Genomic DNA, 22,823 nt, shown 5'->3' on the forward strand with positions numbered 1-22,823 from the left:
TCCTCGCCCCCCTCCCCAGACCGAGCCCAGCACCAGTAGGACCACCCCCCCCCCCCCCAACACAGCCGGGCAGGGCTGTCCCCCAATGTCACCACACCATCACCTGCACACGGCTGCCTTTATTGCCGGTGCTCGCAGCAATAGAAATCACCGGTACATGGAGAGCTCAGACACCCACCCACCAGGCCCCTCACCCCTCCAGCCGCTTCCCCTCCCCACTCCCCCCAGTCCATCCGTGGGGCTGGGATCTCCCCCCGCCCCGCATCACAGAGAGGGACGGGGACCGTGGGAATCGAACCATCACTCTGGCCCTGCAGTGACCTGGTTGATGTCACACGAGTAACAGGAGAATGCAGGGGGGACATGGGAGTGGAAGCCACCACGCGGGGTGGGGATGTTCAAGGGAGGGACCTCCACAACCCCACGGGGTGCCCAGTGACAGCCCTACACAGCGAGGGGACAGCAGCTGGGCTCCTTCATCAGAGTAAGGAGGCTGAGCAGACTCAGGGCATAGGGGAGGCTGTGCCAGTTCTGTCCAGTGGTGGCAGAGCTCAGGCAGGGCAGCCCCCTGTGGATGAGGTCCACACAGAGTGGGGGGGTCATTGGTCCCTGCTACCCATCCAGCAGCTTGAGGATGCTCTCCCGCTCTTTCAGGGTCTTCCAGGCCTGGTCCTTCTCCTTTTTGGTGGGTGTGCGCTTCTTCTGCCGGGCAGCCATGATCTTGCGGAATGCATCCATCACCTCGTTGTCAGCCATGCGGACACGCTGCCGCAGCTCCTGTCGGTGCAGCTCCTCCTTGGCCAGCCTGGGGGGCACAGGGGGGCGTCAGGCCCTGACAGGCAGCCCCCTCCCTGCACCCATCCCAGCCCGGTGGCTCTCACCTCAGCAGCTCGTGCTTCTTGGTGCGGTTGTGTGCGCTGAGTGCCTTCAGCTCTGCCTGCCTCTTGCGTAACTCAGCCAGCACCTCGTCCTCCGAGTCCTCAGCCGGACGGTCCTCTGACTCCAGCAGGCCCTGGGCCACCAGCTCCTCCTTGATCCGCCCCTCCAGTGACTTGGTGTGGGGGACACTGCCAGAGTGGAGAGTGGCTGCTGCCCACCACACGCCCTTTGCTCCCCGTGACTCACAGTGACAGGGAGCCAGCAGCGCGCTCAGTGCACCCACGGGCAGTGCTGAGCTCTGGGCCTGCCTCAGCTGCTCACCTGAAGGGCTTGTTCTGGCTGCGGGGAGATGTGCCAGCACCGTCAGCTCCCGAGTCCTTGCCAGTGATCTCAGGGATGGGGGAGTCCTCAACAGGGGAGATGATATTCTCCTAGCACAGAGAGCACGAGGGAAGGGTTACAGTGCTGGGTTTTGGCAGCAATGCCCTACAGTGCCAGGTCACCATGGCACAGCACCACTGGAGCCCCTCACCTCCACAAGGGCCTGCAGGAGACGCTGTGTCAGTGGACCAAAGGGACATCCATCCTCTGGCTGCTCATGCTGGGCTTCTGACTTCTTCAGGAGGGCATCGACATCTGGGAGGAAGCAGGAGAGAGGAAAAAGCAATCACAAAGACACAGAGATCAGCAGTGGGGCAAGGCAACCTCAGCCTTTCTTGGGCTTGGCTCCACTGGGCACAATCACTCCCAGCCCCTCTGGGCAAAGGCAGGGGTGGGATTGGGGCACCTTTAGTGTCCAGCTCAGTCAGCGGCCCCAGGACACCTTTCTTCTTGTCAGCAGCAGCTGCAGCCCGGGCTCCATCCTTCTGCTCCTCAAGCAGGTCCTCTTGTGCCCAGCGCTGGGAGTAATGCTTCCCCAGTGGTGGAATCTGCAAGAGCAAGGCTCAGCACAGCTCCTGCAGCCTCTGCCTTGCCTCCCAACTCACCAGTGCCACAGCAGCATCCCAGGCAGGAACAGTCACTGTGAAGTGCCAAAGGGGACAAAGAGAGAGGGCAGAGGAAGGGGCTTAGGATCTTTTCACCTTGTAATGCTCAGCCTCGTCCTCTGGCGGCTTGAGCAGCTCCTCCAGGACTCTGACCTCCTCGTTGGTGAGATCGGCACAGTACGGCTCCACCGATGCCCAGAACCTGCAAGAATGGATGAACTGTGAGAGGGAGCTGCAAGGGAGCATGTGGAAGGTGACACAGGCCCCCTTTCCCCCTGTGGCCCCTCTTCTCTCGGGCTAGAGGCAGCCCTCGTGCCACGTGCTCCAAGGAAGGAGAAAGATGATCCCAACGCCTCCCAACACCCACACACCTGTTTGGAGCATCATTTTTGGGGATGCGGGGCACATCAATGGGATCATCCTGGAACTCATATTCCTGGATTTTGGGCTGCAGGTTCTTAGACTTGGGCCGGCCTGGCCCAGGCCCAGTCCCATGGCCCCCTTTGCCCTCCAGCTTCTGCTTCTTGGGCTTCCCATGTTTTACAGAGGTGCCCACATCGTGGTCCTTGCTCAGCTTCAGGAAACGCCGGTCACCCTTCTTATCCTGCCAGTCTGTCAGGATCTGGAAGAGAGTGGTGTCCCATCAGGTCCTGTGCCCAGCGCTGGGCAGGGGCAGACCAGAGGCAGCCCCTCAGTGGGAAGGAGCCAGACAGAGAGTCCGTCCCTGACCCAACGCGGCCCCAGCACCTGTGTCTCAGCCTCCAGGACTCGAAGGCGGCGACTGGCAGAGGACAGCAGCGTCTCCAGCTCCAGCTGCAGCGTGTCCAGCTCCTCGATGCCGATGCCATCGTCCTCCGAGCGGGCCAGCACGGCCGTGTAGCGGGGGCACACTTTCACGTGGTCCACCGACTTGAAGTCATGGAACTGCAGTGGGCAGTCCTTCAGCTCGCTCATGGCGGTGGGGACCGGGCACCGAGTGGGCTCTGGGGGACCGACGGGAACACGGGGGAGCCGGGGGAAGGCGGGAGAGAATGGGGTGGAGTGAGGGGCTACGGAGGGTCGGGGGGCATCGGGGCTCTGTGGAACTGGGGCAGGGGATCAACGGGGCGCTGAGAGGAATGTGGGGAGAACCACCAGGGCGCTGAGGGAACAAGGCGGGGGTATCACCGAGGCGCCGAGGAACCCGGTGGGGGGAATCACCGAGGGGAACCGGAGGGAGATCACCGGGGGGCTGCGGGGACGAGGCGGGGGCGGCCCCGGGGCGCAGCGGAGGCCGCGGGGCCGGGTCTGGGCCGGGCGCCCCTTCCGGCCCCGCGGGCGCCCCGCCCCTCGCTGCCCATTGGCCGCACCGCGCCCCGCGCCGCAGCTTATTGGCCTAGCCCGCCCTCCATCTCTCTTCCCTAATATGGAAGCGCTGACAGGCCGGTACCAAGCGTGGCACGGCGCGGGGGGAGCCGCGCGAAGTCTCGCCGCCGCCACCCGGCTCCGTGCCGCGGGGGGGCCAGGCCGCAGGGCGGGAGCCTCCCGCCGCCCCCCCTCCCTCTCGCCGCAGTGGGAGGTGCCGCGCATCCCGGAAGAGGTGATCAGCCACTTCCGCCTGGCCGGACCGGAGCTCCGCTGCCACCATGGTAGGGCGGGGGGCGCCCCGTGAGGGGCGGTGGCAGCGGGGAGGCTGGGGAAGGTCGGAACCGGGGCCGGCGGAGTGAGCGGAGCTGCGGGGGCTGCGGGGGCTGCGGGCTGCTAGTCGGGGGCTGGGGCAGGGGGAAAGACGAGACCCCGGGCTCCGGTCGGGGGTCTGACGCCGCCGCCGTGTCCCCGCAGACTGCCACGCTGCGCCCGTACCTGAACGCGGTGCGCGCTACGCTGCAGGCCGCGCTGTGCCTGGAGAACTTCTCCTCGCAGGTGGTGGAGCGGCACAACAAGCCCGAGGTGGAAGTCAGGTATGGGGGCGGGAGGGAACACCGAGAGCCCTGCGGAACCCTGGTTGCCCGCCCTGGGGGCTGCTGGCCCGTTCCTGCCGTGCGTTGGCCACCCCCAGCCCTAAGGCACACGGTCGGTGCCGGCAGGGAGCGCGGAGCTGCGGGGAGGAGGAAGGGGATCTATCTTGGGACGGAGGGGGTGTCTGCCCTGAGGAGGAACATCTTCGGATCACGGGAGCATCCTGTAGCAAAGCCCCCATATGCCCATGATCCCTGCGGCTCCCCTTCCCTGTTTCCCACAGTAAATGCTTCCTTCTGAGTCACTCCTGCCCTCCCTCTGTTCGCAGGAGCAGCAAAGAGCTGCTGTTGCAGCCGGTGATCATCAGCAGGAACGAGAAGGAGAAGGTGCTCATCGAAGGCTCTATTAACTCTGTGCGCGTCAGCATTGCCGTGAAGCAGGTGAGGGGGGATTCGGGCAGGGGGCTGGCAGCTCAGCCTGTGGGGAAATCTCACTTCCCTTTTCTCTCTCCAGGCTGACGAGATCGAGAAGATCTTGTGCCACAAATTCATGCGCTTTATGATGATGAGGGCTGAGAACTTCTTTATTCTGCGCAGGAAGCCCGTGGAGGTGAGGTGACAGGGAGGGGACAAAGCAACTCTTGGATCTGCTCGTGGCACTGGGAGGGTGTCCAGTGCAGAACTGGGATGTGAGCTTGCATGGCCAGCAGTTTGGGTGCTAAACCCTAGGGTGCTTCTCTCTTGTGCAGGGTTATGATATCAGCTTCTTGATCACAAACTTCCACACGGAGCAGATGTACAAGCACAAGCTGGTGGACTTTGTCATCCACTTCATGGAGGAGATTGACAAGGAAATCAGCGAGATGAAACTCTCTGTCAATGCGAGGGCCCGCATCGTGGCAGAGGAGTTCCTTAAGAACGTGAGACTCTGAAATGGGAGGAGGGGTCTCTGATTTTGGGAGTGGGGTGGGGTCAAAGCCCATGTGGCCCTTGTGCTCAGAGCCCCTCAGTCCCATTAGTGAGGACAGGGTGACACCCTGCCCAAGGAACCTCTTGGGGACAGGGAAGAAAGGATGCCAAAGGCACTTGTATCCCCTTTGCTCATGAAGTGCCAGCTTTTGAGACCCCCAGAGCTTGCTCAGTGGCAGCAGCAGCCTTAGGGGATGAGACCGTTTTGGTGGGTGCTGAGATGGATGTGCATTGCCTGGGGAGGCAGCAGGAGAAGCTGAGCACAGATCTCTGTGAGCAGTGGCCATCCTCAGCCTCCATCCCAGGTGCCAGCAGGGTGGTGAGGGTTCTCGGAGCGCTGCAAGCAGGGACTAACAGCTGTGTGTTTTCTCTCCAGTTTTAGGCCGTGGTGCAGGACCCCGTGGCTTCCCTGTGCTTGTGCCCACTGGGCACTGTGCCTGTGCCTGCTCCCGTTTCTCGAGGACTGCCGGGCGGGGCCGGGCCCTGCCCGTCCCTCTCTGGGCTGGGCGGGAGCAGCCCCTGCTTGCGGCAGCGCGGCCCCGGCCACTGCCCCTGTCTCGTCTTGTTTTTTAAACGGTCTTGTTTGCTGTACCCACCGCCTCGTCTCCTCCCTCCCGCCGCTCTGGGCTACACCGGGGGATGGGGGGAGGGCATGGAATGGGAGCAGGAATGGAACTGGAAGGGCACAGTGCAGCAACAGCAAACAGTGGGGTCAGCCCTGATGGTGTGTGAGGGACCATGGGGGGTATCAGGAGAGTATGAAAGGACTTGAAGTTGGCCTGGGGGCAGCAAAGGGCTTGGGTTGTGGGGCACAAAAGGATTTTGTGCAGGGTATGAGGTTTGAGTGGGGGATGGCTGGCTGTGGACATAGGGGGCTGTTTGTGTCCCCCCTTGTGTGCAGTGGAGCCATTGGGGTGGCTGGAGCTAGAGCTGTGACATCACAGTGGTGCTGGCGCTGAGAGAGCCATATCCGCATTCCAACATCAGTGGTACTGGGGTACTGAGGCCATGTCGTGTGCTGGACTCCGACTTAAGCCCCCAGCAGGACAGAGGAATAGGCCAAGCTGCTTGGCAGAGAGGAGGAAGAGCCACCCACAGCTCTCCTCAGGCTGCCATGGGACAATGTGACACAGAGAGCAGCACTGCAGGCACACAGCCCCCTAGAGAGGGACAATACTTGAGCAGGGTACACTTCAGCCACCTCATGGCCCAGGAGGCTGGGGACAAGGGTACAGTGGGGTATCCTGGGACTGTGCACTGCAGCTGGGACGCTGGCAGTACAAGGCCCAGCAGGTCGGAGACTACCCTTTCAAGGGCCCAAAGGTCATGTCAGAGGCAGGCAGGTCAGTGCTTTCTACCTCTCCGTGCCTGCCCTGTGGGACTGGGGACGTGGGGACAGTGGGCTCAGACAGGGCTGTCCTCATAGGGCATTCAGCAACCACCACCACCAGCCGCGGGGGTCGCTGCCAGCGCTTGCTTAGCCTCGAGCAGATCAAGAAGGCCAAGCTGCATGTGGAGATGGCCATTAAGGTGAGGGACCTGATTTCACACCCCTCAAATGCTACCTGCTTGCATTTCTTGCATTTCTGGCTCAGGAGAGCTGAGCCAGAGGAACAAGGACTAGGGTAGGCTGAGCCCGCTGGTCTCTGCACAGGAGAAGAAGATCTTCATGGTACAGGGCCCCTACCCCATCATCCGCCGCCTGCTGCGAGCCCGGGGCTGGGTGGAGAGGAAGGCGCCCTGCATGGGCAGGCAGCAGGAGCAGCACTGTGGTGACCAAATCAAGAACCGGCTGCAGACAAGGCCAAGTCATGGTAGTGCTAGGCAGAGGGAAGTGCTGCTGAACCCACGAGGTGGGGCACAGCCTCTTCTGGGGACCACAGACCCCCTGCAATACCCGTGGCTACCTGCTGAGAAGGAGGAAGATCAGTGTGATGAGGACCCACACGGCATCCATGACCTCATGGTTAGCAGAGAGGGCTGGGGCTGAGTTCTGCCTTGGACAGGGCATGAGGTTGGGATGGGGGTTCTGTGTCCCACCCTGGCTTCCTCCCTCCGCCAGTCCTACCTGGCACGGGACCAGTTGCCAAACTTCATCTGGACCAACTTCCTTGAGGCTGTTGACCGTCAGCTGATGCAGGACAACAGCGTGCTGAACCACTATGCCCGGGTGGATGCGTTCACCACCAAGGTGGGAGGCTGGAGCCCTTGGGGAGGGGAATGGGGTCCAGTAGGGACTGACAACTTCCTCTAAACAGGAGGGGCTGTGCCTCAGCCTACAAAACCTGCCGTGGATTGAGCAAGCTGACCCCAACACTTTCTTCCCCCGGTGCTACCGGCTGGGGACCAGAGATGATCGAGAAGCTTTCATTGGTGAGCTGAAGGCTGTTGCCCTCCTGTCCCTCCTTGTGCTCCCACTGCTCCGATGTCCTGTGCAGGACTGGCTGGGGATGATGCCTCCCTCTTGCAGAGGATTTCCGCCTGACAGCAGCACGCAGTCTGCTCAAACTGGCCCTGGAGGAGGATGGGGACAGGCCAGTGAGGACTGAGCAGGTCCCAGACTCTGCCAAGGGGGACGGTGAGTACATGGAGCTGGGCCTGGGGATGATGGCAGAGAGTACAGAGTTATGGACAACTGATGGCTGAGCTTGGAGGCACAGCCTCTGCTCATGGCTGTGGGCTGGGATCCCCCACTCTCTCCTACTAGCCCAGCTCATGGGTGCTCTGCTCCCAATCCCATCCCCATGCACCCAAAGCCACCCATTCCACAGGGAGGCTCTGTCCCCAAAGCTGGCATAGGAGTCACATCTCTCACCCCAAGCATTCCACAGCACAGCCAGGCTCCCCCCTGTACCCTGAGTTGGTGGAGGAAGCCCTGGAGGTCTGTAAGCAGCACCTGGGCGTTCTGCTGCATGAGGACATCGACAGGAACACCCCGTCCCCCTGCAGGACATGCATCGACTGGGACAACTTCCTGCAGCAATACTACCGTGTGGCACAGTGAGTGCTGACTGGGATGGAGGGACAGGGGCACCATGGCAGGGCTGCTGCTGAGGCCCCCTTCCCCCCACAGTGAGGGGGCAGGGCTGGTGCTGACCAGGCAGCAGCGGAAGCAGTGCCAGAACCTGCTGCAGAGCCTGGCAGAGAAGTTGCCCCAGCTTGACATGGAGGGCAAGCTCAACGTCTGGATCCTCAAGCCTGGGGCTGAATCCCAAGGCAGGGGTAAGGCTGGGGGAAGTGGGGAGCACAGAGAAGCTCCCCATTTAGGAGGGGTCCCACTATGATGCCTGTTTCCCAGGCATCATCTGCATGACGCGGCTTGAGGAGATGCTGCAGCTGGCATGGAGCTGCACAGCACCCTCAGTGCAGGTGGGCAGATGGGTGGTGCAGAAGTACGTGGAGCGGATGTTGACCATTTTTGGCACCAAATTCGATATCCGGCAATGGTTTGTTGTGACTGACTGGAAGCCACTGACCGTCTGGTTCTACCAAGACTGCTACCTGCGCTTCTGCTCCCGGCCCTTCTCCCTGCATCACCTGGAGCGGTGAGTGCCCACACCCTGGCTCCCCACACCCCGGCACCCTGGCACCCCCTGACCCAGCCCCACTCTCCCTGCTCCAGTGCCAGGCACCTCTGCAACGTCTCCGTCCAGAAGTGGTACAAGACGTCACCAGACCAGGACCCCCGTGTGCCCCCTGACAAGATCTGGTCAAACAAGCAGTTCCAGGAATACCTGGCACAGGTGGGGCAGGCGGATGCTTGGCACAAGGTGCTGGTGCCTGGCATGAAGGCGGCGATCCTGAATGCTCTGCGCAGCGCCCGGGACCGGGTGCACTTCCGCAAGGGCAACTTCGAGCTCTATGGGGCCGACTTTGTTGTTGGGGAGGACCTCCAGCCCTGGCTGCTGGAGATCAACTCCTGCCCCACCATGAGCCCCTCCTCAGCAGTGACCCGACAGCTCTGTGCCAATGTCCAGCGGGACACGCTGTGCCTCGTGATCGACCGCAAGGACAACCCCACCTGTTCCATTGGAGCGTTTGAGCTCATCTACAAGGAGGTAGGCTGGGAGGATGGGGGCCACATACCCGCCAGACACACTGAGCCCCCCTACTACCTGCTGTCTTCCCTGCAGGCAGCTGTGCCCAAGCTTCTGTCAGGACGTGTGAAGCTGGTGGTCAAAGGCTGTTCCCTGAAGAGCCTCCAGTCAGCACAAGAGCAAGCCCAGGACCAGCCCCCCACCATGGCCAATACTCTCCAGGACCTTGCGTCCCCAAGGGCCAGAGAGGGCCGCGTACCCAAGCGAGCACAGCGCCATTTCTCCACCACTGTGCCCAGTGCCCGCAAGCTCCCTGTGTCCCCAAGGGCCAGAGCCACCCATATACGCAAGCGAGCACAACGGCATTTCTCCACCTCTGTGTCCAGTGCCCCCAAGCTCTCCCTGTCCCCAGGGGGCAGAAGTGCCCAGGTGCCCCGGAGAGCACGGCATCGATCTCCTACCATGGTGCCCAGTGCCTCCAAGTGCTCTGTGTCCCCAGGGGGCAGAACCACCCAGGTGCACCAGAGAGCACGGCATCGATCTCCTACCATGGTGCCCAGTGCCTCCAAGTGCTCTGTGTCCCCAGGGGGCAGAACCACCCAGGTGCACCAGAGAGCACGGCATCGATCTCCTACCATGGTGCCCAGTGCCCCCAAGTGCTCTGTGTCCCCAGGAGGCAGAACCACCCCGGTGCCCTGGAGAGCACAGCATCGATCTCCTACCATGGTGCCCAGTGCCTCCAAGTGCTCTGTGTCCCCAGGGGGCAGAACCACCCAGGGTACCCAGCCCAGAGCAGCAACAAAGAAGCTGCCTCCTCTGGAGCAACAGAGCTGCTGCCCTTCCATCAGCTCTGACCCCCCAGCACCACCAAAGCCTCGGGCCTCCTCTGCTGGGAGCCAGGGACTGCCACGGCTGGGTCACCTGCCTGAACAGCCCCGGATGAATGGCTGCCCCCTGGATTGGGTGCCAATGCCACCACCCCGAGGAACCCCCAGAAACTCCTGGCTAACCCAAGGTTCTGCACGCTCCTTCCCTCCTGCCAAACCCCCGCAACAACCTCAGTCTGCACACAGCACTGGGACCTCGTGCCTGGAGCAGATGGACACAGCAGCTTCCAATGGGAAGCAGAAGACTTGGGACACTGAGACAGCCCCAGGAGTGGACAGCACCCTGCCTGTCCTTGCTGAGCCAACACCAGCTGCCTCTGACCCCAAAGAGATCCCACTGCTGTGTCGGGGTACCCAGCTCCTCCCGCGCTTTAAAATGATTCTGTGATAAGGAGTCTGTCTCGGACCTTCTGTGTGTGAGAGTTATGGGGAGGGGTAGGACTGCCCCTGGGATGGGGCTGTGGGTGGGAACTGGGGCTGCCAGGGCAGAGAGCAGGCAGGAAAAGGTGCCTCTGCTCCTGCCTATGGTCGCCCCTGCCAGGCAGAGCTGCGCTGGGTGATGACACTGTTGCACTAGGAACCAGGGCAGGCAGAGAGTGGTGGCAGGGCTGGTGCCCCCAGAGGGACAGCCAGGAGAAATGCATCCTCTGTGTGCCAAGAAAAGAACTGAGTGCTGGGCCACCCAGAAAACAGGGGGCGATTTTAATGGGGTGAGAGAGAGCAGAAGGGTGGAGTGGGTGTCCCCCTGCAGCACTAGGGCTCCGAGTGCTCAGGCAGCCCCAGACAGCGCAGAGTGTGCAGGAAGTAGGGTGGTGGGGGGGCACAGAGGGGGCCCTCAGGCAGCACTAGCTCCTGCAGGTGGATGTGCAGTGGGAGGTGATGGAGCTGCCGTGGAGAAAGCCCCAGCCGAGACAGCAACTCCTCATCCAGTACCTGCAATGTGAGTGGGCAGCTCAGTGGGATCACTGAGGGCTGTGCTGAATGCCCCACCCAGCATCCAGCCTGGCCACGGACCTGTGTGTGGGTTGGGGCAGCATTGGGGGTCAGAAAGAAGGGCACTCCCAGCACCCTGCCCACGCAGGAGGAGTGCTTATGGTCACCCAGGGCCGGGCACAGCAGCAGCGTCAGGTGCACCTGGAGCTGTTCTGGGAAGGCTGGGGAGGAACAGGGAGAAGGTCAGATTGCAAGGGTCAGGAAGCGTGCCTGGGGTGGCAGAGGTGTTGGGGGACCACTCACCCGTCCTGGGCTGGAGCTGGAGGAGGGCACAGCCCCCCATGGCACTCAGCACCCGGTAGCGTGTCAGGGTGCTCTTCACATCCTTCCTGGCCAGGCTGCGGCGTCCTGGGGCTGGGACTGGCACCACCTGCAGAGCACAGCCCTCAGCACTCCCTGGGGTATCCCCCATGCCCTCAGCCCACTGGCACCCCCTTACCATGGCTCTGTCCCCCTGCTGCTGCCAGCACAGCCCCGTGGAGATTTCACCCTCTACCTCTGCTGGGACTCCCACGGTGATGGCACTGCAGGGTAAGGTGGTGAGAAGGGGACAGGACGTCCATGCCAGCATGGCAAGGTCCCAAGGACTCACCGATATGTGGCAGGGTACTGGCCTCTCCAACGCGCATTGGTGAAGAACTGTTGGAGCTTCTTAGTGGTGTGGTAGCAGCTGGACAGGAGTACAAGGCCAGAATACTCCCTGTGGGACATGACTGCTTGAGGCCTGGAGGGGTAAAGGCAGCCCCAGCTCCACCCCAGGACCTCCAGCCTGAACCCTCCTACAACACCTGGCAGGAGCCTTCACCACGTGGAGCTCAGCAGTGAGGCCCAGGCGTCGTCGCAGTGCCGGAAGCAGCGCATCCAGGCTCAGGTCCCCAGGACGCCCTGCGAAGATGCTGGCAGGTCAGCACCTGCTGAGCCCCCCATGCAGACACCCCCACCCCTGCAGACCCCCCACTGCTGTCCTGTACTCACCCAGAATGGGGAGGCCAGGGGGCTTGCTCAGTGCCAGCAGAGCTCCTAGGGAGGGGAAGTCTGGTCAGGATGTACCTCCCTCACTGTGTCCCTTGCCCCCATTCTCCCGTTGCAGGTACCTTCCCGGTGCACCACGGAGCCCTCCAACAGCTTCAGCGTCTCCTTGGGGCCCAGCAGCCGCCTCCACCTGCAGGGGATGGAGTGGGCAGGGGGACACAGGTGGGACTTCCCTCAGCACCTATCCTGCATCCCCATCTGCGTGTCCATAAATCTCACCCACCACTGTCCGCTCTCCTCTCCAAGTGTCTCTGCATCCTCATGCTTACCCGGCCCCTCTGTGCTCGCACCACTGCAAGCCCACAGGTACGTCCCCAATCCCACAACCCCCCCAGAACCCAAATTCATAAACGCTCTGTACCCACGCGTGTGCGTCCCCCATGGGCTCCCACCGGCCCCCACGCGTGTGCATCCCCAGGTGCCAGCACACCCATGGGTGTGCACCCCACGTGCATACACACGCACCTCTGTGCACCCGCACCCCGCGCATGAACGCACCCCCTCTATCCACCCCTGCCCCTCGCTGACCCCGCGGCACGCGCTCCCGGTCCCGGGCGCGCCAGCGCGCGCGCGGCGGCGGCAGCGGCGCTCCCGGTGCCCGCCATGGCGGCAGCGCCGCGCCTGCGCCGAGCGGCGCCCCCGGCATCCGGAGCCGGCGGCCGCGGCCATAGAGCAGCGGAAGCGCGGGCAGAGGGTCCCGCCCGCAGGTGCGGCACGGCGGGGAGCGGCGGGCAGGGGGTGTCACCCCGGGCCCGTCACCCCGGAGATGTCCCGGAGGGCAGGGCGGTCACGGGGAGGGAGCCCCGGGGCTGTCGCTGTGGGAGGGAGGCCCGGGGGGCTTGTGCCGGGGCTGCACTGGGGAGGCGGGCAGGGAGGGCGGCCCCGCCTGACGCTGTGTCTCCCCAGGACAGCGCCATGGCCTCCCGCGGGGGTCCCCGCGCCGCCGGCACCGACGGCAGCGACTTCCAGCACCGGGAGCGCGTGGCCTCGCACTACCAGATGAGGTAGGTGTCCCCTTTCCCGGGATCCCGGGGGAACACGCGACCCGAGCAGGCCCTGATGGCCCCACACTCTCTCCCCAGCGTGACGCTCAAGTCGGAGATCAAGAAGCTGATCTACACGCATGTGGTCATCTGGCTGCTGCTCCTGGCCCAGATGGTCGTGGGGCACCTCAAGCTGCTGCCCCACGACCAGGTGGCCATGCCCTACCAGTGGGAGTATCCCTACCTGCTCAGCATTCTGCCCTCCCTCCTGGGCCTCCTGTCCTTCCCCCGCAACAACATCAGCTACCTGGTGCTCTCCATGATCAGCACCGGCCTCTTCTCCATAGCTCCCCTCATCTACGGGGCCATGGAGATGTTCCCCATGGCACAGCAGCTGTACCGCCACGGCAAAGCTTACCGCTTCATCTTCGGCTTCTCGGCCGTCTCTGTCATGTACCTGGTGGTGGTGGTGGCTGCGCAGGTGCATGGCTGGCAACTCTACTACAGCAAGAAGCTGCTGGACTCCTGGTTCACTAGCACGCAGGAGAAGAAGAAGAAATGAGTGGGGATCGGTGGGCTCTGTGAGGTGATGAAGCTCTGCAGTTCAGTCCTGTGGGGCAGCGCTGGCGCAGCTCCGGTGGGTGGGGGATCCTCGGGGACCACGGGGTAGGTGTCTGAGCCACACCACGGCCCCGGGCTCGCATGCAAGGGGGAGACCCCCGAGGGCCGGGGCCATGGAGGGTCCCTGGGGTGCGTGCCCCTTCCTCCGCGCGTTGCTATATGGAAATAAAGCATCGTCCGCTCTCCCACGCGTGTCTGCGCCGCAGGAAGCGCCACCTGGCGGGGTGGGGGGGCCGGCGGGGCCGCACGTGCCGGTGGAGGAATGCGGCGGGGCCGGCCCGGGGCGGGGCGGGGAGCGGCGGCGCTCGGCCATGGGGCGCCCGGTGCTGCTCGCCGCTGCCGCCGCGCTGCTGCTGCTGCTGCTACCGTCCGGGACCGGGGCCGCCGTGACCCGCCTCCGGGTCTCCGCCAACTTCGTGAGCGCCGGGGAAGGGAAGTGGCGGGGGAAAGTGGGGGGCGGGCGGCGCCACGCTCACCCCCGTCTCTTTCCTTGCAGGAGTGCCGGGCCACCGGTGAGTAGCGGCGGGGCAGGGCTGTCAGCGCGGGGCTGCTCCTGCCCGGCGATACCGGCTCCGGGGTGCGGCGGGACGGTGGGGCTTCCCTTGCCCGCGGCTACTGGGACCTGGAGGATGGGGGGGCTGGGCGCTCCAGGTTTCCGGGGCACCGGGCTCCCCGCTTCCGAGGACTCCCGATCCCCAAAACTTCCTGGCTTCTGGGGCTCCCCGCTTCCAAAGACTCCGGATCTCCGGGGCTCCCTGTTTCCGAGCACTCCCGATCCCCAAAGATTCCCGCTTCCGAGGACTCCGAATCACCGAGACTCTCGGTTTGTCAGGACTCTCGATCCCCGGGGCACCTCCCTTCCGACTACACCTCCCCGGCACTCCTCGGGGCTCTCCCCCTTCCCCCTGCTGCCTGCGGGACCCCCGGCGCACTGCCGCCCCCCGTCTGCTCTCCCCCTGCAGCCGACAGGACGCTGAGTCGCCCCCGCTGCCGCCGCCCTTCCCGCCCCGGGCCGCCGCTGGAGCCGCCCGCCCTGTCGCTGAGCCGTGCCCGGCTGTGCCTGCCCGCGCAGCCCTGTCAGCCCTGCCTGCGGGTGCGCCTGGCTCTCCCCGCCTCAGGTACGGGCGGGGGTGGCGGGGCCGGGCATCTCCGCGGCAGGGGACACAAAGCCAGTCCCCCCACCCATGTCAGCACCCCACACCGATTTCTCGCAGAGCTCGGCGGTGTCCGGGGACTGCGCCTCACCTTCCTGGAGCTGGGCTCCAACCGGGCTGGCTGGCTGCAGGTTTGGCAGCGACGCCGGGTGTTGGGCAGCTCAGCGGTGAGTCTGCGGTGGGGGTGGAACAGGGCACACCGAGGCCCGGAGTCCCCGCACTGACCCCCTGCTCCCCGCAGTGGCAGGTGCAGTTCGACTGCTTCCCGGCAGAGAACGGGCGGCAAGTCCTCGTCTCCCTTCGCACCATCCCAGATCGGGGCTTGGCCTTAAACTGCAGCCATATGGTCACTGCTGAGCCACCCGGTGAGACTGAAGGGGTTGGGAGGTGTCCTGGGGGGACGCCGGTACCAGCTGACCCCCTGCCTGCTCTGCAGGGCCTGTCTTTACCCATGCTTGGGTCCCTGAGGTGCGAGCCATTGAGGTGTGGGTGCCTACTGGTCCCCCCCTCATGGTGCGGCTGTGCCACCAGCTGGCCCTGGAGTGTGAGGAGCTACCCCAGCCCTTCCACCAGCAGGTAACGGCTCTGGCCCCCAACACCCCCGTCCCAGACTGGGGGCCACAATCCCTGCCAGCTGATGCTCCCTCCATGTTGCAGGTGCTGGTGCCAGGAGGCCACCACATCTCACTGCCGTATGAGTTCCTGGTGCCTTGCCTGTGCATTGAGGTAGGTTGCCCTCCCCTACACCCATCACAGCCCCTTTGCCGTTGCATGGGGGGGCAGGATGGAGCATATCCTGCTCTGGCCATCATGCTCTGCTGCCCCAGGCCTCCTACTCCCACCACGACAGCCCACGGAGCAAACACTGCCCCTTCCGTGACCAGCCAGATGCCTGTGAGTGCCTGGTGCCTGTGGGGAGGGGAGCTGAGTCCCCAGGGTGTCCCTGGGTGTCTCCCCACCCCACTGATGTGATGCCCCACAGATGGCCCTGAGCTGTGGTCCTCGGTGCACTTTCATGACTACAGCACCAGCAGCAAGGACCAGATGGCGATGGTGCTGAGTGCCAGCTGCCCCCTGCACCCACGGGCCACTCTCTGCTGGAGGGAGGCAGCAGATGGGGCTGCACCCTGTCACGACATCCCCAATTCCACAGCCAGTGAGGATGAGCAGGTGAGGGCTCCTGATCTTGAGGTGTCACAGGATGTGGGACCATGTCACTCGCTGGAGCATCCACTGGATCTCAGGGTCTCTATAGGGCAGTGGATGGGTCAGAGGTGGTAACTGTGACACACTTTCCATTTGTTCCAGGTGTATGTACTGGACAAGGTGGATGTGCACCCTCAGCTCTGCTTCCGAGTAAGCCCCTGTGGGTGGGTGGATGGGTGGGAACCATCTTAGAAAGGGCTAGGGGGCTGTGGTGGGTGAGGGCAGCTCACCCTGCCCTTTGCTGATCCTACCTCCCCTCAGTTCTCCTACAAGAACAGCAGCCATGTGGAGTGTCCCCACCAGCCAGGTGAGTCCTATGGATGGGAGACAGCCCTAGGCTAAGCACAGCCCTGCTCTGGAGTCCCTTGCACCCCTCACCCTGTTGGGCATCCCACAACCTCCCCTCTCTTTCTGGTGGCTGCAGAGACTGCCTGGAATGTCTCAGTGAGTGTCTGGGGGCTCCAGCTGCACCTGCACCTCACCTCCCGCATCCCTGCAGCCTTCAGCGCAGCCCTGTGCCAGCACCGGGGTGGGCAGTGTGAACCCGAGGCCCCACTCTACACTGTTACACAGGTGAGTGCTGCAGGGCTGGGGGGGATGTGGTGGGGGCAGACCCGCACTGACCCTGCCCTTGTACTTTGCAGCCAGAGGGCTCTGCTCCAGGGGAGTTGGCACTGCTGCTGCCAGTGCAGGTCCTGGGCAGCTGCGTCCTGGTAAGGTGACCCTTGTGCAGTCATCTGTGCTATGGGGGACCCAGCATGGTCCCCCTCTTACCCAGCCCCTTCTCCAGGTGTGGCGCTCGGACGTGCATTTTGCTCGGAAGCAGCTTCTCTGTCCTGATGGTGAGAGAGGGTCCTGGAGGGGACTCGGGGCAGTGGAAATGGGCAGACAGCCCCTTCACTGCCCCTCTCCCAGTCTCCCGCAGGCACTTCGGGCTGCTGGGGCTGGTGCTGGCACTGGGACTGGTGGTGACTGTGCTGCTCCTCAACTGCCGTGGTACCTGGAGGCCAAATGATGGTGAGGAGCACCCAAGGGGGCTGCAGGAGGGACGGCAAGAGGGGCTGGAGTGCCAGAGGGTGCTAGTTCCTGGGCTGCAGGGGGTCCCAGGGTGGTGGATGGCAGATGCTGTTGGATCCCAGGGGATGCCAGTAGGACATGGAGCTGAGCTGTCACTTCTGTCCCCTCCACCCTGCAGGTGTTCCTGGCAGGCGCCCTGTGCTGCTGCTGTACTCGCCAGACTCAGAGGAGCACCTGGGGCTGGTGTGTGCCCTGGCCGAGCGGCTGCGCACAGGGCTGGGCTGCGACGTGCGCCTGGACCTGTGGGAAGCAGGTGGCTTGGGTCAGGCAGGCACCCTGCCCTGGCTCTATGCCCAGCGGGGCCGCGTGGGCCGCCAGCGTGGCACTGTCCTCCTCCTCTGGAGCCGGGGCAGTGCCCGGCTTTTTCATCGGTGGCAGGTCGGGATGGCCGACGGGACGCCCGGGGATGCCCATGACATTTTTGGGGCAGCCATGGCCTGCCTGTATGGGGAGCTGGGGGCGGCGGGCCGCGGTAGCGGGTGGGTCCTGGCATACTTCAGCCGGCTCTGCAGCCCCCGTGACGTCCCCCGACCCCTTCGACCCCTGCCCACCTACCGCCTGCCCCGACAGCTGCCCGGTCTGCTGGGGGCTCTACGGGGCAGCCCCCCGGCCCCTCGCCACTGCCGTTGGGGCAGGGCAGGGGGCCTCCTGCCCCGGCTGCTGGAGGTGGGGGCTAGGGAGGGCAGCCCCCCACCCCAGCCCCCCGGGACAGCTTCTGGCACCTGAGTGCCCAGGCTGAGCCTGAACTGGGCATGGCTGCAGGGGGTGCAGGGCTGGGCGCAGCCCCCCGGTGAGGGCAGGGGTTCTGCCAGGAAATGGCAGGGCTCAGGTGAGAATATGCGCACTGCAGCAGCAGGAGGGACACCCATGCGTCCCCCGGGAAGGACTGCGGGGGTCCAAGCAGGACTGGCCTCAGTCATAGAGTGTGCTGCTGGGGCCGGAGCGAGCATCCAGCTGCCATCTGTGGCCAGGAGCGGAGATGCTGTCCCGAGCAGGGGCAGCTTTATTCCCACACAGGGACGTGCTCCAGAGGAGAGCCTATAGAAGCCCTTTTGGACGCCACAGCCAAGCGAGGAGTTGGGGTGGTGCAGGAAGAAGCTGAGATATGGGGAGGCTACCTGCCCTGCCCACGCACAGGTGGCTGGAGGGGCGGGTGCTGGGCACAGCCCGTCCCGGCTCTTTGCCTCGACATCGCCAGCAGGACTTGGTCTGGGGTGGAAGCAATAAAGGTGTCATTTCACCCTGCCCTGTTGTCTCTCTGGTGTACCGGGGGAGATTTGTTGGTGCCCTGGAGGACTGGGAGCTGCCCAGTGCTCCTCTGCAGCACGGAGGGGCAAGAGGACGCACCCGGCTGGGCACAGCCTGTACCGGCACGGCTGCCACACCATGTCCTACAGCCGCTGCGGCTGCCTGGGGCCAGTCTGGCACCGTGCCCGTGCCATGGAGCCAACTCGTCTCTGTGGGGCCCCAAGCCTTCCCCAAGGGTGGCGGGACACGGAGCCCTCCGAGGTCGGTGCGGGAGCAGGAGGCCCCACCCCAGGGCGGTTGCTGACGCCACGCAAGGAGCCGGGTGTCCGGGATCAGAGCAGGAAGCGGGAGCCGTCGGCGGCGGTGGGGCCCGGGGAGCCAGGAGAAGGGCTGCTGGGGAGTAGCCGGCGTGGGGCCGGGGCACCCCGAGGCCCCGGCCCCACAATGCACGCACTGGGGCAGCTCCTGCTGGTGCTGGTGGTGGGGTCGGCGGGTGGCCGTGGGGACCCCCGCGACACCCTGGCCTGCTCCCAGGTGGGTTGGTGTCACCAGCGCGCAGGCATCGGGCAGCTGGCACCACCGCCGGCCTCACCCCTGCCACCCCCAGGGCCTCACCTGCCGCCTCTTGGGTAAGTGCCATCACCACGCCATGGCCCCCACCCCACCCAGGGCATGGGGACTCCACCCCCACGCTGCCCTCTCTGTCCCCCCAGACACCGATGTGCTGTGCGGGACAGAGCCCCCGGGACCCAGGCATGAGCTGGCCCTGGCTCGTCTGCGGCTGGAGCCGGCGCTGCGCTGCACCGAGCCCACGGCCTGTGCGCCCTGCCTGGAGGCACGCGTGCGCCTGGCCTTGCCACCTGCCACCAGCACCGCCACCGAGTCCCGCCTCTCCGTGCAGCCGGGCACCTCTGGGACAGAGGATAGCGGTGATGGGGGACAGTGGTCACCAGCGACTGGGGCCACCCCGTCCCAGCCCAACGTTACTGGGCTGCTGCTGCTCTCCGGGCACACGTATGCCTCATCCCGCTGCGTGGCCGTGGAGGTCTGGGCACCCTTGGGCCCCGCCCTGCGCGGCCGAACCGTGGTACGTAGATGGGGCACCGACGGTCAGTGTCCCTACACTGTCAGTCCCTGGGCACTGGGAATGTGGGCGCTGGCACCAGCGCATCTCTGTGGCATGGGGGTCCCGTTCTTGTGCCCCAGAGAGGTGGGTGCTGGCGGTGCCGGTGCCTCACCGCAGTGGGGTGGTGGTTTTCCTGCCCAGGGTTGGGTGATCTTCCGGTGCTTCGAGGCGCCGCTGGGCTCCGATCTCCACATCCGAGCATACATGAACTCACGGGGCCGGCAGAGGCTGAGCCGGCAGCAGCGGGTGCCAGGTAAGCCCCGGTAGGTCCCCTGCAGTGGCCCCAGCCCCTCTGCCCGCTGATTCACTGTCCCCACAGACTGTTCGTGGCCCGCAGCACAGGCTGCTGTCCCCCAGTGCCAAGGTAGGTGCTGGCGTCACCCCGCCTCGGTTTGCATCCCCTGGGAGAGCCAGGCAGTGGACACCAGGGGCGAGAGTGACCCTGGGGGTGCCGTGCCCCGTGCTATGGTGCTGGGTGGGCAGTGCCAGGAGCTGGGTGACCTGAGCTGCCTCTCACACAGTGCCCAGGCTGCGGGTCTCCCCGGGGCAGAAGGAGGTGGTTGTGGAGGTGGAGGGGGCTGCAGTAGGGCACAGCTACACACTCCGGCTCTACTACAACCATAGCCATGGCACCAGTGGGCCAGGTCGTGTGGTGACCATGGTGAGTATGCACTCCGTTCCCTGACCCCCTTCCCCATCTGTTCTCCACTTGCTGCCCTCCTTCCCGTTCCCGAGAAGCCGTGTGTGTGTTATAGGCAGTGAGCTGGGAGAGGGTCCCCTGGGAGCAGATCCCCCTGGGTGACCCTGCTGGTGGCAATTTGCCACGGGGTGACCCACATCTGGTTGCTGGTAGCAGAGCAGTCCCATGAACTATGTCCTGCCCGCCAATGAGGTGCTGCCCTGCCTCTGCCTGCAGGTGGGCATCCGACTGGGCACTGCAGGGGTGGCAGGATAAATGGCCACTAAAGAGGGGCTCCAAGCTCCATATATCTCCCTCTGGCATCCCAAAGGGACCAGCCAGATCACGGTCACAGCATGAATGCTTTTTTTGTCTTTCTCCCCACTCCCAGGTCTGGCCGGAAACCCAGGACCCACTACGGGCCACCCTGTGCCCCTTCTCTCATGGTACCTTCACTCCGAGGCTGGCTGGGCTTTAGGGGGCTGGGACACAGGGGGACTTGAGGGGACACCACATGGAGTGACACTCCTCTCCTGGTGCCGCTGCAGATGCTGAGGCCTGGGAGCGACTGTGGGCGCAGAGCCAGCTGGTCCTGCAAATCGAGGGGCAGGTGCTGACCTGCTCCCTCTCAGCCTCCTGCGACCTCCTGGCTGAGTTGGTGCCCTGCTGGCAGCCAGTGCCCTCTGGGCCCTGCCAACCCCTCCCTGGCCTGCAGCAGCCTGCCAGGGGGAAGGTGAGGGGCTCTGTGGGGCTCTGAGGGGCACTGGGGGCTTTGGGAAGGATGGTGGTGACAGTTGTGGAGCATCCCTTGCACTCACAGGGACCCCAGGAGTTTGGAGGGCTGCGGCCACACCCCAACCTCTGCGTGCAGGTAGGACACCACTCTACCCCACAGCTGCCCCATGGGCAGTCCCACATCACCCCCAAGCACTGTTAATCCACTCTCTGGGGCAGGTGTGGAGCGGTGGGCAGATCCGGCTGACCCAGTGCCTGCAGGACCGTGAGTACTGCTGGGGTGGGAGGGTAGTGGCAGCCTGTGGGTGTAGCTCGGGAGGGATGCCTCCTTGGCCTCCCCTCACCACCTACCCAGCCCTCTGGCACATTCTCAGGAGCACTGCCCGGCCACCCCAATGACCTCCTGCTGCTGGAGCGTGGGGGGAATGCCTCACTGTGTGCCATGGAGCGGGGTGCCTGCACACCCCTTGCCAACTTCACCAGCAGGGTAAAGAGGAAGGGATCCCCATGTCCTGGAAGCAGTGGCACTGGTGGCACAGGGACCCCTGTGTCCAGCAGTGGTGGCACTGCTGTCTGACCTGCTGTGTTGTTGCAGGGAGCAGGGCACCCTGGCCTCCTGGAGCAGGATCTGCAGCAGGACGTGGCAGTAGGGCAGTGCCAGCAGGTCAGTGTCAGTGGGCAGTGGGCAGTGGGCAGTAGGCAAGGATTGGGCAGTGTCTGACATGTCCCTGTGTGTCCCACAGCTGTGGCACCCATTGAACGGAACTGGGGTTGTGCTCTGGGCCTGTCCCCTGCACAAGTGTGAGTGTTGACAGCCACGGTGGGGGAGAGGAGGGATAATGGAGGGCTGAGGGAGGGAACCCCCCTGTGGAGCCACTGGAGACCTTTGTTGGGTGCCGTGGGCCCTTGGTGGATGCAGATGATCCTGCCCTGCAGACCTGCGTACCCACTGGGCACTGGTGTGGATGGGGGTGCTACTGGGAGCTGCCTGTCTCCTACTGCTGCTCTTGATGAAGAAGGAGGACATGAAAGGTGAGTGGTGCATTTCTGGGGACTGTGCCTGGTCTGGGACCACTCCTGGGACCTCACTGCCTTTCCTCCCTGCAGGATGGCTGAAATCCCTGAGGGCTGGCTATGGCTCCAATGGTGAGTGTGGGTTGAGCCTGGAGCCTCAGGTGGAGTGGGCAGTCTATGCCAATCCCAGAGGGGTCAGAGGACAGAGTGAGGGGGTCCCCCAACCAGATTAGTTCATGTTTGCCTGCCTGACAGGATAGGTAGGGGTGTAGGGAAACAGAGAGGAGGGTGAGAACCCTGTGGGGGTTGGGAGGGGGCAGATTGCAACCTGTCTCCCACCATGTCTGTCCCTTAGGGTAGGTAAAGGGTTTGGCAAGGGGATTGGGGGACTCATTGGGGGTCTCAGCTGCTTCCCATCGTGGCTGTTCTTTAGCTTGGGTACAGGGGGTGCTGCAGGGCTGGGCTGGCAGAGGCAGGGGACAGTCTCCCCCATCGTGGGTGCTTCCCAGGATGGCTCCCATCACAGGCTGGGTCCAGGGTGCCTAGAGGGATCCAGGCACTGATGATCTCCCTCTCAGATCCGCTGCAGGGCCGGCGGGCCCTGCTGGTGCACGCGGCAGAGCCGGTGGCGGAGCGGGCAGCGTGTGCCTTGATGGCAGCTCTGCACTCCCTGGGGCTTACGGTGGTGGCAGCACCGGGAGGTGGCAGCGGGGTAGCAGCTTTGGGGCCACTGCCCTGGCTGCACGCCCAGCACCTCCGGGCGCTACGTGACAGTGACACCATCATCCTCCTCCTCTCTCCGGCAGCCGTGGCTGCTGCACAGCAGTGGGACGCCGGGGCCAGGGTTGTGCCAGAGTCTGGGGGCGCTGAAAGCAGCCTTGGGCCCCGGCACAACCCTGACCCTGGTGATGTCCCCACTGTGGCACCCTGCGAGGTGTTTGCGGCGGCTCTGTCCTGTACCATGCCATTGTTGGCGGTGGCCCATGGACACTACGTGGTGGCCCGGCTGGAGGCCTTGGTGCCGGCAGTGCCCCCAGCGCTGCGGGCAGCCCCTGCCTTCGCTCTGCCCAGCGAGGTGGAGCGGTTCTTGCAGGCGCTGGCAGGCCCAGCTCGGCAGAGGCACCGGTGTCTAGAGCCATACATAGTGGCAGTGGCCGAGGCTCTGCAGCGGGCGGTAGGAGAATAAAGGAGTGACAGTGCTTTTGCTGAGTGTGAGTCCAGCTCTGAGTCCAGCAAGGATTGGGGTGGGTTGGGAAGGGG

At 64.5% G+C, this 22,823-nt stretch overlaps 7 protein-coding genes across 8 annotated transcripts; 5 read left to right on the forward strand and 2 right to left on the reverse strand.

Annotated features, from left to right (window-relative positions):
* Positions 1-104: 104 nt before the first annotated feature.
* Positions 105-3,124, reverse strand: TADA3 (transcriptional adaptor 3). Its single transcript, XM_059856620.1, has 8 exons — positions 2,613-3,124; positions 2,237-2,487; positions 1,962-2,067; positions 1,667-1,808; positions 1,412-1,515; positions 1,201-1,310; positions 882-1,067; positions 105-805 (listed from the first exon to the last, which is right to left on the reverse strand). The coding sequence occupies exons 1-8, from the start codon at positions 2,817-2,819 to the stop codon at positions 613-615; spliced, it is 1,299 nt and encodes a 432-aa protein (XP_059712603.1). The 5' UTR covers positions 2,820-3,124; the 3' UTR covers positions 105-612.
* A 227-nt stretch (positions 3,125-3,351) lies between these two features.
* Positions 3,352-5,362, forward strand: ARPC4 (actin related protein 2/3 complex subunit 4). The gene is made up of 6 exons (XM_059856623.1): positions 3,352-3,493; positions 3,687-3,805; positions 4,132-4,243; positions 4,317-4,412; positions 4,552-4,722; positions 5,148-5,362. The coding sequence occupies exons 1-6, from the start codon at positions 3,491-3,493 to the stop codon at positions 5,151-5,153; spliced, it is 507 nt and encodes a 168-aa protein (XP_059712606.1). The 5' UTR covers positions 3,352-3,490; the 3' UTR covers positions 5,154-5,362.
* Positions 5,363-5,509: 147 nt separating this feature from the next.
* Positions 5,510-10,089, forward strand: TTLL3 (tubulin tyrosine ligase like 3). The gene is made up of 10 exons (XM_059856615.1): positions 5,510-6,301; positions 6,426-6,737; positions 6,834-6,962; positions 7,030-7,144; positions 7,242-7,349; positions 7,603-7,771; positions 7,845-7,993; positions 8,070-8,316; positions 8,394-8,829; positions 8,905-10,089. The coding sequence occupies exons 1-10, from the start codon at positions 6,098-6,100 to the stop codon at positions 10,081-10,083; spliced, it is 3,048 nt and encodes a 1,015-aa protein (XP_059712598.1). The 5' UTR covers positions 5,510-6,097; the 3' UTR covers positions 10,084-10,089.
* Positions 10,090-10,366: 277 nt separating this feature from the next.
* On the reverse strand, positions 10,367-12,329 carry RPUSD3 (RNA pseudouridine synthase D3). Its single transcript, XM_059856621.1, has 9 exons — positions 12,249-12,329; positions 11,783-11,850; positions 11,664-11,708; positions 11,477-11,573; positions 11,281-11,388; positions 11,128-11,212; positions 10,932-11,058; positions 10,710-10,849; positions 10,367-10,628 (listed from the first exon to the last, which is right to left on the reverse strand). The coding sequence occupies exons 1-9, from the start codon at positions 12,323-12,325 to the stop codon at positions 10,449-10,451; spliced, it is 927 nt and encodes a 308-aa protein (XP_059712604.1). The 5' UTR covers positions 12,326-12,329; the 3' UTR covers positions 10,367-10,448.
* JAGN1 (jagunal homolog 1) lies at positions 12,317-13,512 on the forward strand. The gene is made up of 3 exons (XM_059856622.1): positions 12,317-12,427; positions 12,627-12,724; positions 12,803-13,512. Exons 2-3 carry the CDS (start codon positions 12,636-12,638, stop codon positions 13,263-13,265), a joined length of 552 nt encoding a protein of 183 aa, XP_059712605.1. The 5' UTR covers positions 12,317-12,427; positions 12,627-12,635; the 3' UTR covers positions 13,266-13,512.
* Positions 13,513-13,612: 100 nt separating this feature from the next.
* IL17RE (interleukin 17 receptor E) lies at positions 13,613-18,006 on the forward strand. 2 transcript variants are annotated; one of them, XM_059856618.1, is made up of 16 exons: positions 13,615-13,740; positions 13,821-13,836; positions 14,287-14,442; positions 14,539-14,645; positions 14,720-14,843; positions 14,915-15,054; positions 15,136-15,204; positions 15,306-15,372; positions 15,461-15,648; positions 15,787-15,834; positions 15,946-15,991; positions 16,109-16,257; positions 16,329-16,397; positions 16,475-16,526; positions 16,600-16,701; positions 16,880-18,006. In XM_059856618.1, the coding sequence occupies exons 1-16, from the start codon at positions 13,636-13,638 to the stop codon at positions 17,485-17,487; spliced, it is 2,046 nt and encodes a 681-aa protein (XP_059712601.1). In that variant the 5' UTR covers positions 13,615-13,635; the 3' UTR covers positions 17,488-18,006. The 2 variants fall into 2 exon arrangements, with proteins under 2 accessions (XP_059712600.1, XP_059712601.1); XM_059856617.1 differs by having other exon boundaries at positions 13,613-13,836; positions 14,157-14,442.
* Positions 17,593-22,772, forward strand: IL17RC (interleukin 17 receptor C). The gene is given in 19 exon segments (XM_059856616.1): positions 17,593-17,908; positions 17,910-18,239; positions 18,241-18,543; positions 18,617-18,638; positions 18,723-19,096; positions 19,277-19,388; positions 19,455-19,499; positions 19,657-19,796; positions 19,989-20,051; positions 20,206-20,260; positions 20,363-20,547; positions 20,635-20,685; positions 20,769-20,814; positions 20,924-21,036; positions 21,145-21,213; positions 21,293-21,350; positions 21,486-21,581; positions 21,657-21,695; positions 22,142-22,772. Coding segments are annotated over 19 exon segments (2,751 nt in total). The 5' UTR covers positions 17,593-17,866; the 3' UTR covers positions 22,750-22,772.
* The last annotated feature ends 51 nt before the right edge of the window (positions 22,773-22,823 follow it).

The sequence above is a fragment of the Haemorhous mexicanus genome, chromosome 11 (genome assembly GCF_027477595.1).
Source record: "Haemorhous mexicanus isolate bHaeMex1 chromosome 11, bHaeMex1.pri, whole genome shotgun sequence".
In the NCBI taxonomy this organism is placed as follows: domain Eukaryota; kingdom Metazoa; phylum Chordata; class Aves; order Passeriformes; family Fringillidae; genus Haemorhous; species Haemorhous mexicanus.

What these genes read in the sequence shown, in the direction of transcription:
- JAGN1 (XM_059856622.1), top strand. Translation starts at nt 12,636, where the DNA reads ATGGCCTCCCGCGGGGGTCCCCGCGCCGCCGGCACCGACGGCAGCGAC. An exon ending in GCCTCGCACTACCAGATGAG is followed by an intron (nt 12,725 to 12,802) that starts GTAGGTGTCCCC and finishes CTCTCTCCCCAG; the next exon opens with CGTGACGCTCAAGTCGGAGA.
- TADA3 (XM_059856620.1), bottom strand. Translation starts at nt 2,819, where the DNA reads ATGAGCGAGCTGAAGGACTGCCCACTGCAGTTCCATGACTTCAAGTCG. An exon ending in AAAAATGATGCTCCAAACAG is followed by an intron (nt 2,068 to 2,236) that starts GTGTGTGGGTGT and finishes CCATTCTTGCAG; the next exon opens with GTTCTGGGCATCGGTGGAGC. An exon ending in TCCTGCAGGCCCTTGTGGAG is followed by an intron (nt 1,311 to 1,411) that starts GTGAGGGGCTCC and finishes TCTCTGTGCTAG; the next exon opens with GAGAATATCATCTCCCCTGT.
- RPUSD3 (XM_059856621.1), bottom strand. Translation starts at nt 12,325, where the DNA reads ATGGCGGGCACCGGGAGCGCCGCTGCCGCCGCCGCGCGCGCGCTGGCG. An exon ending in CCGGGAGCGCGTGCCGCGGG is followed by an intron (nt 11,851 to 12,248) that starts GTCAGCGAGGGG and finishes CATCCCCTGCAG; the next exon opens with GTGGAGGCGGCTGCTGGGCC. An exon ending in CCAGCTCCAGCCCAGGACGG is followed by an intron (nt 10,850 to 10,931) that starts GTGAGTGGTCCC and finishes GTTCCTCCCCAG; the next exon opens with CCTTCCCAGAACAGCTCCAG.
- TTLL3 (XM_059856615.1), top strand. Translation starts at nt 6,098, where the DNA reads ATGTCAGAGGCAGGCAGGTCAGTGCTTTCTACCTCTCCGTGCCTGCCC. An exon ending in ATGTGGAGATGGCCATTAAG is followed by an intron (nt 6,302 to 6,425) that starts GTGAGGGACCTG and finishes GTCTCTGCACAG; the next exon opens with GAGAAGAAGATCTTCATGGT. An exon ending in AGACTCTGCCAAGGGGGACG is followed by an intron (nt 7,350 to 7,602) that starts GTGAGTACATGG and finishes AGCATTCCACAG; the next exon opens with CACAGCCAGGCTCCCCCCTG.
- ARPC4 (XM_059856623.1), top strand. An exon ending in TCAGCATTGCCGTGAAGCAG is followed by an intron (nt 4,244 to 4,316) that starts GTGAGGGGGGAT and finishes TTCTCTCTCCAG; the next exon opens with GCTGACGAGATCGAGAAGAT. An exon ending in TGCGCAGGAAGCCCGTGGAG is followed by an intron (nt 4,413 to 4,551) that starts GTGAGGTGACAG and finishes TCTCTTGTGCAG; the next exon opens with GGTTATGATATCAGCTTCTT.
- IL17RE (XM_059856617.1), top strand. Translation starts at nt 13,636, where the DNA reads ATGGGGCGCCCGGTGCTGCTCGCCGCTGCCGCCGCGCTGCTGCTGCTG. An exon ending in GGAGTGTCCCCACCAGCCAG is followed by an intron (nt 15,992 to 16,108) that starts GTGAGTCCTATG and finishes TGGTGGCTGCAG; the next exon opens with AGACTGCCTGGAATGTCTCA. An exon ending in TACCTGGAGGCCAAATGATG is followed by an intron (nt 16,702 to 16,879) that starts GTGAGGAGCACC and finishes TCCACCCTGCAG; the next exon opens with GTGTTCCTGGCAGGCGCCCT.